Below are 12,141 nucleotides of genomic sequence, written 5' to 3'. Positions count from 1 at the left end.
TTGGACTTGATGATCTTGAGGGTCTCTTCCAACCAAAATGATTCTGTGACAGGATTTCAACATAAGTCGCCGTTTCTAAGCACGTCTCTGACGGGCAGGAAGGTTCCCTCCTCCCTCCAGTGCAGTGACAGATGCACAAATCCGCAGCCGCTCAGCGCTGCGGTGCCCCAGCTCCCGCAGGGATGGAAAACACGATTCCATTTATATAAACTGAATTAACACAACCCTTGTTCCCCGCTATTAGGCCGAGCGGTCTCAGCAGCCGCCGCCCCTCACACCCCGACACGGGCCAGCGGGATGACGCAATCCTGACGTCACCAGCCCCGCCCCCCCCCCGGCCCTGCTGAGTCACGGCTTCTCGCTCCGAGCGGGGCCTCCCTCGCGCTTGACGCGGAGAGAAGGCGGCGGTTGCCATAGCGACCGCGCTTCTCGCGAGAGCCGGCGGGGCGGCGGAAGTGGCGCACGGCGGCGGGCGTCGCGCGGCCTCACGCTGCCGGCGCCTGATTGGCTGGCGGCGGCGGCGCCCGTAGCGGTGGCTCCTTCTCGCTTCCCCCCGCCGCTCCCGGCCCGCGCCGCCCCCCCCTTCCTCCTCCTCCTCCTTCGCCTCCTCCTCCCGCCGCCGCCCCGCCCGCAGCGCGCGGCCCCGCCGCCAGCCGCCAAGATGGCGTCGGCCCTGGAGCAGTTCGTCAACAGCGTCCGGCAGCTCTCGGCCCAAGGTGACCGCGGGGAAGGGGTGGGGAGAGCCGCGTGCGAGCCCGAGGTGGCGGCGCGGAGCTCCGCGGGGCCTGAGGAGAGCGGGCGGCGGCCGGCGGAGCTCGCCAGGCCCCACGCGGCTGGGGAGGGCGGGCCGGGGCCTGGCGTTCCCCTCACGGTTCTGCCTCAGGCGCGGGGCTCGGGGGGATCCCGGAGCGGTTCGGTTTGACAGGGCTGGAGGGGCCGGCCGGGCTCTTCACGGGGCTGCTCGGTTCTGTCCGTGCGCAGCGACGAGCTGAGGGGTGTCGGTCCCTGCAGCTCTCGGTGAGCGGAGGGAAGCCGGCTCGGGCAGCCGCGCCAGAGTCTGAGCCTCGAAGATGAGGGGGGAGGAGCGGGAATCGCAGGGACTTTAACTGGGGTGGGACAGCCCGGGCTGTCACCGCACTGATGGGCGTGCGGGTTGTTCTAAAACACGTGTGGTTTAAAATCCGTTTGGGAAGGGGCGGCTCCTGGAGACAAAGTAGAGCGTGGACAGAGGAGTCTCCATGGGAGGCCAAGATGCTATGTCAGAGTTGCCGTAACCAAGCGTTCGCAAAGTGTTTTAATAACCACCGTTAGATTTGTCTCAGTTTTGCTGCCGAACTCCTAATTCTCCTGTATGTGGGCACGGCATTTCCTACTTCTTGAACTTTCTGTCTGTGTCGATGCCCTTAAAATGTGTTCTGAGTCTCTTCCCACATGGAATATTTGCTCCCTGGCAGTGATCAAGAAGTGATGTTTTCCTCTGTGGTTTCAAGCTTTATCTCTGGCCGTTACTTTTGGGTGGAGCTCAAATTTTTCTCTTACTTCAGTTTAACTTACTAAATGTACAGTATTTTTACTGAGGGTATCGGATGCAAGAGACAAATCGTAACTGCAAAGTGTGGCTACAAACCAGATGAAAGGTGATTCTTTGAAGTTATGTAGTTTAGTTAGAGAATTTTTCTACAAGGTTTTGTGGATGCAAAAGGTTCAAGGGGAAACCGGTTGACTTTGTGGAGGTTTTCCCATTAGGGACGAGCCAGATAGATGCTCTCTGAGAAGGAAAATCCAGATGCCAGACAAGCTGCTGGAGGTTGTGAGAGCACCCAGGAGGAGTCTGTGTGCTTGTGGTGATGTTGGTCTTTGTGATCAGCATTTGGCTGTGCAGGAGGTGACAGCAGTGGTCATTTAGGTGGGCTAGGCATGGGTATTTCTGCTTACACTGTATAATTTTGGTGTGTATTTGTGGGTAGAATCTTGGTTTGGGGTTTTTCTCTTTTTTAGGGGAATGCTATTTGATAGGTGTAGAATGGGTGGGTTTCTCTGCTAGGGAGGACACCAGAACTAAGGTTTGCAATGCTTGAATACCATGATCAAACCATACAAACTCTATTCCTTTCCATGTTTATACCTTGAGTTTTAATTCCACGTGGAGAAAGCTGGAGTTCCTGGGCTCTGGTTCCCTGTTTGGAACTTTTGATCCCCAAGCTAATATTTTATTGCTAGGGCTTCTCAGGTTTTCTTTTTCAAAGCAAAAGGCCAGAGAGTTGAGAATAGTGTTAATCTTTGTGAATGGAGCCACTATGCCTCATTTTATAAAGATTTTTTGTAAGGCTTGAGAGAACCTCTGGTTTTTTTTTTTTCCCCTTGTATCTGCAGGAATTGAACATTGAAACAAAACTCGGCTTCAGAAAGGTGTAGTTTAAATTCAAGTAATTGCATGAGGAAGGATTTGAAAGTAGTCCATGGTAATTGGTCTGCTTTCTTTGTAAGGTGTTTTGGGCTTACTGTGCCTTCATAATGTAAAATAAGCTTTCATGCTGTGTTCTTAGCTCTCAGTGAGTAGAATAACACTGTAGTTCTAATCATATGAAGTAAATTTAAGAACAGATTTTTTTAAATCCTCTTATTGTTGATAATTTTTTGTAATTTGCTGTCTACTTCAAAAAAACTGCTTAGGGGCAGACCTGAAAAGTGGAGAGGGCACTTGAGAAGCAGCAAGGAGCAAGCTCTGGTATTGGGGATTTTTTTAGAAAGTGTAGGAAGCTCTATTTGGTTTTGTATAGATTTCCCCCTTATCATGCCTAGAAGACAGAAGGGTAGGTGAACGTATCCACACGAGGCAGAATTTTACAGCATGGTAAACTGGTCAAAGTTTTGGAGACTTGGTTTAGGGAGCACTTGGTGTTGATAGGAGACCCTGCAGCCCTGGCTCCAGTGAGATGAGCTGACACCACTTGTCACATAGTGTTTGTGTTCTGAGGGTTTCCATTGCTGTCCCAAAGGCCAGAAGCTTAACTGTCACCTTATAAAAAACACACTGCAGGTACCTCACTTGTTGAAAACTAACGCCTGTGGTATTACAGAATGGTAAATTCTCAGGGTGATAGAACTTTCTCCTCGGGTTATGTAGGACAGCAAGGTGTAATGAAGTGTGGGAATGCGTGAGTGCTCCCTAATTAGAGTTTGACGACCATGTTTTGTGTTTCAGGGCAAATGACCCAGCTTTGTGAACTGATCAATAAAAGCGGAGAACTGCTAGCAAAAAATCTTTCCCATCTGGATACAGTGCTTGGTGCCCTGGATGTGCAGGAACACTCGTTAGGTGTTCTTGCTGTCTTGTAAGTGTTGCTGTCTTTTAATTAAATATCTTAGTACTAAAACTTTGTGCAGTGTGCTGAGTTGTCAAACAAATGCTTTTCTTTCGGACATAAATATTTTCAATGCGTGTTTCTTAGAATGATCCTAAGCTTCCTTTGGTGATACACATTTTATTAATAAAGACACCACGGGAAATTTATTTTTTCAAAAGAATAAAAACCTCTGGAGCTTGTAAACGCCATTACTGTCAAATGGTAATATTGGGGGTTTGCTTTCCTCGGGGCTGTATCCGTTTCTCTTGTTTATGCCTTTTTAAGTGTTTGTCCATACATGTTCAGCAAAAAGATATAAAACTAGCTTTTAAAACTTGATTAGCAGGGCATTAGTGTGCTGAACTGTAAGCATGAAGCTTTTTTTTTCTGGTGAAGGATGGGTTCTTATCATAGTTGTTGGGTATTTGTCGCTAAACAGCATTGAGGCTCTTGCTGCTGTCTGTAGTTTAAGATAATACTTGAATTGCCCTGGTGATGCTCAGGTAAGGTAAAGCTATTTGGCCCTGGAGCTAAAAATATTGTTTCTAGCTGTACCTAACCACAGGTGAAGTGTCTGCAGGTTCCGCTGTTATTTTAAAGCTCTCTTTTAAAGGAAATAATCAGAATTCTAGAACTTGTTCTACTACCCTTTTGGAACAAAATGACTGTAATATGTAGAGATAATGCACTTAATGTTACAATTCACTAGCATGTCATGAAGATGCGTTATGGAATTTATAAAAAGCAGGGCATTGGTACTGCATTCGCAGAAGAATTGCGTCATGGGGTACATGAAAACAGTCATTCAAACAGGTGGAGGAAGGAAGATAACTGTTTAAAAGAAGTAATATGTAAAATGTGTTATTTGAAGAGATGGTGTCAGTGGAGTGTCCAGGGAGGTTCTCCTGGCTGAAAGTGTGGCATGGTAAATGGTGACATAGAATAGGGTTCTGAAGAGACAGGGAAGGGGTGGCAGCACATGATAGGGACATTCATAAGCCTTGTAGGGAAGGACAGTCCATGATCTCGGTGAGTTTGAGCTGCGTATGACAGTGAACAGCAGCTGGAGTGCAGGCAGGGCTTGGCACCTTCCAGCAGCATTAAACAGAGGATTTTCTGTATGTTTTTGTGATGTGTAGGATGTATAGCTAGAGTTTTGTTGCCCTCAGTTGAGCATAATCGTAGCTCATCTTGTAGAAGCAGCGATGTGCAAGGCTACAGCCTGTGGGCTGCTGAGGAACCACCAGAGACGGAAAGAAACTGAAGTGAAAAGCAAAAGCTCCTATGGAGAGATACAAGTCTAATAATTTAATAGTTGAGAAATCTTGAGCACATTGAAGCAGGAGCTGGCTGCAGGATAGGCAAAAGCATCCAGAGAAGTTGTATACCTGACTGTTACAATTCATCATCATTAGCCAGTGTTTCTGTTATGATTCTAACTATTGCACCAGATAAAATGATCTTCATTCACCGTAGTTTGTTCTAAATTGTAATTTGCACTAGATGGAGAATGGGGGTGTGCACGGAAAGCACATTTTTCAATGTTGTACAGCTCCTGGGGAAATCGTAGGCCACCTGTCATAAACACTTTCGATGTATTTCCAAAAATCTACATACATCTGCATAGAGTTAGCAATAAAGGTGAAGCTTTTTAATTTATTTCCAAATGTTTAGTGCTAAACCTTTTTTGTTTGTTTGTTTTAGGTTTGTGAAGTTTTCTATGCCCAGCATCCCTGACTTCGAAACGTTATTCTCACAGGTGCAGCTCTTTATCAGCACTTGTAATGGAGAACACATTAGATACGCAACAGACACTTGTAAGTTCAGCTTGCTTTCAGACTTTATATATTTTTTTGATAGTTTGATTCTACTGATTTTTCACTCTGTTGGTTTTTTTTGTTTGTTTTTTACTGTATTTAGTTGCTGGCCTGTGCCACCAGTTAACAAATGCCCTTGTGGAGAGAAAACAGGTGAGCAAGTATCATCTAGTACAAATAAGCTACCTGCATATCCAGGCTTTTAAAGGGGATGTTACCAGTCTCTTAATCACTTAATTAAGATTTGCTACTAACTTTATGTTAAGTATTTTGGTGCAGCTCCTTACTTGTTAAGTTTACTGAGCAGCAATGAGCCTAAACCAAGATTTTAAGTTTTCTTTAAGGAAAACAGAAGGAAGATAAAATTGAGGGGGGGAGAGTCACCTGAAAACGTGTGCTTTTACACAAACTAGGCAATCTGTGGTACCAAGAATGTTCTTCAGACAGTGTGTACGTGAGTAGGACAGGGCTACAAAAATTATTAGCACCGGTGAGTCAGTGAGACTAGTTTCAGTGTTATTCTCACCAGTGTTATATAACGTTCTTAATGAAATGCCTTAAAACGTAAGGGAAACTTGGTTAAGAAGTATCTGACCAATGTTTTTGTTGCTAAGATACTGACTTTTTCAGGCCATTTTAGTGCAGTCTAGCCTGAAATAGAAGTAGAGATCAAGTCTGGTCTAAGTCAAGTAAAGTGAGAACCTCGTCTTTGTTATTTGGTTGGAGTTTAGCTGAGGTTTTCTAGTTGATACAGATTATTGTATTCCTGATGATGTTGGCTTAGTGGAGCAGAATTGATGACTTTATTTGGTTTCTCAGGATAAGTTGTATAGCCAGGGTTAATTTTATTTTCTGAGCGACTGCAGTATCCTACAAAAAAGGAACCTCAAGTTAACTATTACTTAATGGAACCTGTCAATTAGTGTTATTTTTCATTTGTAAGTGTCAACATAAGATCCAATGTGCTGCCATCTATGAGAAATTATCTGAAAGAGATGTAATTTCTGACAGCCCCTGCGAGGAATTAGCATTCTCAGACAAGCCATAGACAAGATGCAGATGAACACAAACCAGCTGACCTCAATACACGCAGATCTCTGCCAGGTAAGGGGAGCATAAGGGCTTATTATGAGAATAAAAGCTTGTAAAATACCTATAACCCTTTGAGGAAATGCATGTTCACATGTTGCAATGTAAAAATGGCTTTTAAATGGTTTGTTTGTTTGTTTCCCAAGTAATAAATAATACGATATACTGAAATAAAAAACCCTTCTATTAATTTTAAATGTTCAGTGCATGTCTACAGACTCTCTTATTTTGCTGATGACTTCTAAAAGTCCTTTGACATCCCTTCTCTCTGGGCTGAAAGTCACACACAGCTTGTCTCAGGCAGTGTAAGTGTCATATCCAGATACCGTTGGCTCAGGCTTGACAAAAGGCACGTTTGTCTCAGTGTCTTTGGCCTGGATTTGCACTTCTGTCTCATTCTGGGCTCCTGGGATTTGGGGTTGGACAGGAATGTTAGTGCAATATTTTGTGCTGCCAGCACTGTAGTCTGGAAGGCCTGGAGTTTCAGGCAGCTTTGTCAGAGTCTCATTTCTTTAGGATCCAGCTAATTTATAACAGTTCGCAATCTGTGTTAAGGGTTTTCCAATATCAGGATGCAATGAACAATCTGTGTTACAGCACTACTGATGTACACTGTTTTTGCGCTCTTGGAGGAGTGATATTTATTAAATAGTACTAGATAAATTTAGTTTAAACTTCTTTCTCTGGAAATTTGAACGGAAATGGCTAATCTATGAAAACTTGATTTATTTTCTTGTAGCTCTGTTTGTTAGCAAAATGCTTTAAACCTGCCCTCCCGTATCTAGATGTGGACATGATGGATATTTGTAAAGAGAATGGGGCATATGATGCGAAGCACTTTTTATGTTACTACTACTATGGTGGGATGATATACACTGGGCTAAAGAACTTTGAAAGAGCACTCTACTTTTATGAACAGGTAACTTTAAATAAAACGGTGAGTTTGAAGTGTGATCGATTGAAAGGCAAAAGTAGCAGGTGTAATTGTGCTGCGAGAACGTATCATCTTTGAATTGCCACCAAGAATAGCAATAAAAGCCGTGAACCTAACAGAAAGTACAAGCAGTCTCCAATTATTTTCGTTCTTGAGGATATAATTCTGCTAACAAATATGTACTGCTGTTCGTCGTTCAAATAGGTTTTGGTTTAGCATGTATGTTCATCATAGTAAGACGTAAAAACTGATTTAGGTTAATGTTCACTATTAGTTCTTCAGTATATAAAGTGAAGTAACAAGCAAAGTGTCTTTAGAGGTGTTTTCCTTTAAGGTCTCTTACAGCCAAGTAACTATTGCACCATAAAACTATGCAACTCAAAGGTTGATGTTAAATTTATCTCACTATAAATATTTTTCAGATGCCTGCTTGTTACTGCTCACATAGAAACCGTTCACAGGCTGACTTTGAGAATTGTGTATTCTCAAAGGAAAAATAGCCCAGTGGTTTTGCTAAGAACTTTAATAATTTTACGAACGGACTTACCCTTCTTCCAGGCTGTTACAATATATGCTGCTTTGACTTTCTGTGTGAAAGAAGAGAAAATCACAAAATTGGGAAAACTTTATGTGTATGAGAGGGAGATGGTAACAAATGTGCAAAACAAACTGGTGTAGAGTTTTTATTTTCTGTAAACAAGGCTCAGCTCTTGAGTAACTAGCAGTATCATAGCAAACTAAAACCCCTTTCCCCTGTTCTGCAGAGCTCTTTCAGCATACTTAAATATGAGATCCGATGATGTAATAGCTTTATAAAGCCTCTTTAAGGATCTATGGAAATCCAGGTTCTGCAGGAACTGTATAATCATTCCTGCTAACAAGTGATTTCTAGTACAACTTTAGATATATGCTAAGGAAAGAAGTTTTGATTTGATCTTAACAGGGTTATTTTAAGGTTGGCACCACTGTAATGTGTTATGTTTTGAGTAGCTTGTATAGAATTTACCTTTTTAGGACATTTTGGGATTATTAATTTTGACAGAAGTTAGTTTATTGCTCAAAGCTGACTTTCCTATGTCATTGTATCCTTTTTGCATGAAGCTTTAAACTGAGATTTTATTAATGGAGTAGCTACCAGGATCTACCAGTAAGTATACTAAATTTCTATTCCATTTCTTTCTTTCTTGCTCAGGCAATAACTACTCCAGCCATGGCAGTCAGTCATATTATGCTGGAATCATATAAAAAGTATATCCTAGTTTCTTTGATACTACTTGGCAAAGTTCAGCAGCTACCAAAATACACTTCCCAGATAGTTGGCCGGTTCATTAAGGTAAGTCTTGCGAATGCAGCTAAATAATGCAAGAACAAATCCGAATTTGCAAATTATTTTTTGCTACCCTGGGTAACATTGCAGATCATGGGAAGTAATGCACAATGTGCCAGAGTACAACCTCTTGCTGCCGTGCTAGTTTACAATAGCTAAAGATTGGCAACTTTTATGTCTATTGCAAACAAACTATATTGCTCGTATTGACAATACAGGTTTTTTAACTGAAATTTGGAAAAACTTTAGGGTTCATTAGTACTTACTGAGATTCTCTTCACCGATACTGCACATCACTCAATAGTGTTTTATGTTAGAACTCAAAAGACTCAGATTTCACTTGGCTTTCAATATGCAATGTCCTTGTAAAAACATTCAACCCATAACTTCATCTAGTTGAAGTACGAAATAAGAAATAGTTTATTCCAAAACTCCAGTATATAAAGAAAAAAAGCTTCTGAAAAAGCTTCAAGTTTGGAGTCCATAAGCATTCTGATTAGGAGGTGGAGGGTGGAGGACAAAACTACTAGCGAGAGTTCTGAACACATTTTTAAAAGTTAGTTCTTATTTAACACTTAGTTTGTTGATTTGTGACCAAAATTTGAGAGAGTTCAAAAAAATCTAAGTTAAGATACTAATAAGCAAGCTCAACCAATTGCTGTTTTAAAGTAATTTAGGTGAACTAGTCTTCATTCTCTGTTGTCCGTTCTATGATTCATTGTGCTCAGGGACGAGATGTCTTAGGGAGTAGAACTAATGTAATAGGTCATCAGCGATCAGTCAATGTGCTGTTTCCCTTGAGTTCAGGTTACTTCACATGCTGGTCAGCTGATGGACTTTTTCTTCATGAGGGATGCTTGAACTACTTAAATTTACTTTTATGCCTGCGTGCTTTCTAATATTGAAATATTAATAGATTTTTTTTGAGGCTGGTTGAACACTGTTCTTCAAGAAAGGTTCTGATTTTTCTATTTGCAGCCCCTTAGCAACGCTTACCATGAATTAGCGCAAGTTTATTCAACCAATAAACCCTCGGAGCTTCGAAATCTGGTGAACAAACACAGTGAAACATTCACAAGGGATAACAATATGGGGCTGGTTAAGCAATGCTTGTCATCTCTCTACAAAAAGAATATTCAGAGGCTAACCAAGGTAAGAGGTAGGGGGTTTGTTTTGCTGAGAAATTGTGATTAGTTTTTCTCAAAGAGTGTATCTCTGAAATGTATTCAATTCAGAGCAAAATTATTATAATGTAGTAATGTCATGGAGAAATGACTAAGACTGAGATGTTTGTCTCTGAAACAAATGAGATGAAAGTGCTCTACATAGAAAACCAATACAGTTGGCTACTAATGCATTATTTAAAAGGTGTCTGTCAGAGGAGTTTGCCCATGAGATTTTCATAAGTAATCAAAAAAGTTGGGAACGCTACTGTTTGAAAAACAGGGAGCCTGAACTTTGCACATTATCAGAGAAGAGTGAGTGAGTGTGAAATATTTTGGAAGCGTGAAGTAAAAGGAAAAGCAGCAGCAGAGTGATGCGCTCCTTCAGCTGAGAGATCAGATTAATCCTTAATCAGGGGAAGGGTCTTCTTTTGCAAGTTCCAGTGATGCAGTAGAACTAAGCTCAGAAGTAATACAATACACATCTCCTGAAGGAGCTTCAAGAGGTGGACAGTTACCTTATTCATGTAGAAAGGTGAAGGAAGAGGTTGGACTTGGTCAGGACTGTGTGCGGGGTAAAAAGGAATTGGGGAAATGGAGTAATGGCACCATAAGTTTGATGTGCACACATGTGCAATATAATCAGTTCCTGTATTTGGAGGAAGAACTGACTCCACTCTCATGGTGCTTTGATAAGTAATAACTATATATTCCACTTACTTCTTCCCCTCAGACTCCAAAAGTAAGGTTGCATAGGCCATGAAGGCTTGATAGCGAAAGTTCTTAGCATCAAGTTGTAACAATTTAATGTTTTCTACATTTCAGACATTTTTAACATTGTCATTACAAGACATGGCAAGTCGAGTGCAGTTGTCGGGGCCCCAAGAAGCAGAAAAATATGTCCTCCACATGGTAAGACTTGTGACTTGGCTAAACTATCCTAATTTAAAAACTCATCCCATTTAAGACTCAGGTGTTTGGATTGGCAGTGCATGTTCTGGACAGCTGAAGAACAGTTCTTTTTCAGTGTGAAGGAAATACTGTCGGTCTGCTGTGGTGTTTAGGCTGTTCTCAAGAAACCTTAAAATGTATTCTCCGTTAAGATAAGGCATGGGAAGCTGTTAGGAAATAAAGAGCAAACCAGTTAAAGATGATTCCACAAGAAGCCTGTGTGGTGTAGTTACCTGAAGTTCTGTTCTTGGTGATACCTTACGTTAAACCTTATCTCATTTCAGATAGAAGATGGTGAAATCTTTGCAAGTATTAATCAGAAAGATGGTATGGTCTGTTTCCACGATAATCCTGAAAAATATAACAATCCAGCGATGCTTCATAACATTGATCAGGAGGTAAATCTTTAAGCTATTAACTGCTTTTGGAATTCCTACTGAAGAACTTTAGTCTGTAATCAGGGAGCTACTGGGAGAAGCCAGTGTAGGTAACATACATGTAGAGATTGAGGACTATAAATCATTATTTGACTATTTCACAGTACTGGTATGTAAAGGTTTTAGATGGATGGTCAGTCACAGTCAATGCATTCCCTGTTTTATCTTCCTTGCATTGAATGGGTTGGAAAGATTGGTTTTAGAGTTCAAGGATCACTTTCCCTGGCTATCGATAAACTGCCTGGTGGGTGGGTGACCCACATGGGACCATCTATCAGTGTCATTAAAAAGGATTGTTAGGAAGACATGGATCAAAATAAGGGAATAAAAAATGGTCTGACGCCCTTGTTTGGGAGATGAGGGATGAGAACGTTTTGACGTAGAACTTTTGTGATAGCAAAAGTCACTGGTTCTACATAGCACAGCTGTGAAATATCTTGAAGATCATGTACAAGCTGGACAAAGTAATTAACTTAATATATATTTTTAAGATGCTGAAATGTATAGAGTTGGATGAACGACTGAAAGCCATGGATCAAGAGATCACTGTGAACCCTCAGTTTGTGCAGAAGGTAATTGATTTAGTGTCTTGTAAGAGATTCAGTGCAGTATGTGTTGCACTGTATTTACAGTGTTAATAATTACATGTTATAAATACCATGTCCATAAACATCATCAACAAAAAGGAAGTGCATGTTTATTTCATATGCACTTTATTTTCCTACCTGTTAACTTCAGAGAGCTGTCTTCAAAGAGCTATCTGTCTCAAAGGTAAACCTTCAAACCTGTTTTTGAAAAGAAATAACTCTCTCTCTTCCAGAGTATGGGCTCTCAAGAAGATGACTCAGGGACCAAACCATCCAGTTATTCCTGAAATTCATGTTGCTCACCACTCCGCTTTCAAGTAAAAGCTTATGAAAGAATCACGCCTGGAATAGGGCATTGAGGAGTTCCACGAAGAGAGCAGAGAGAACTGAGCTTTGCTTTTCACCCGGACATTAAAAAAATAAAAGAACACCCTCTCAGTACTGTACAATATCAGAAATATTCTCTGCAAAGAAAAAGGAAATCTCAAA

General features: G+C 41.6%; 1 protein-coding gene across 2 annotated transcripts; it reads left to right on the top strand.

Moving 5' to 3' along the window:
* The first annotated feature begins 455 nt into the window (after window positions 1–455).
* Window positions 456–12,134, top strand: COPS3 (COP9 signalosome subunit 3). Of its 2 annotated transcripts, XM_080354178.1 has the most exons (12): window positions 456–716; window positions 3,206–3,335; window positions 5,052–5,164; window positions 5,268–5,317; window positions 6,176–6,268; window positions 6,993–7,172; window positions 8,380–8,520; window positions 9,493–9,666; window positions 10,503–10,589; window positions 10,913–11,026; window positions 11,557–11,637; window positions 11,886–12,134. In XM_080354178.1, the coding sequence occupies exons 1-12, from the start codon at window positions 662–664 to the stop codon at window positions 11,937–11,939; spliced, it is 1,272 nt and encodes a 423-aa protein (XP_080210304.1). In that variant the 5' UTR covers window positions 456–661; the 3' UTR covers window positions 11,940–12,134. The 2 variants fall into 2 exon arrangements, with proteins under 2 accessions (XP_080210304.1, XP_080210305.1); XM_080354179.1 differs by lacking the exons at window positions 456–716; window positions 3,206–3,335; window positions 5,052–5,164 and having other exon boundaries at window positions 6,108–6,268.
* The last annotated feature ends 7 nt before the right edge of the window (window positions 12,135–12,141 follow it).

Source organism: Nesoenas mayeri, assembly GCF_963082525.1.
Source record: "Nesoenas mayeri genome assembly, chromosome: 15".
Taxonomy (NCBI): Eukaryota; Metazoa; Chordata; class Aves; order Columbiformes; family Columbidae; genus Nesoenas; species Nesoenas mayeri.
Note: the sequence above shows the minus strand (reverse complement) of the source record. Positions and strands in the feature narration are given on the sequence as shown.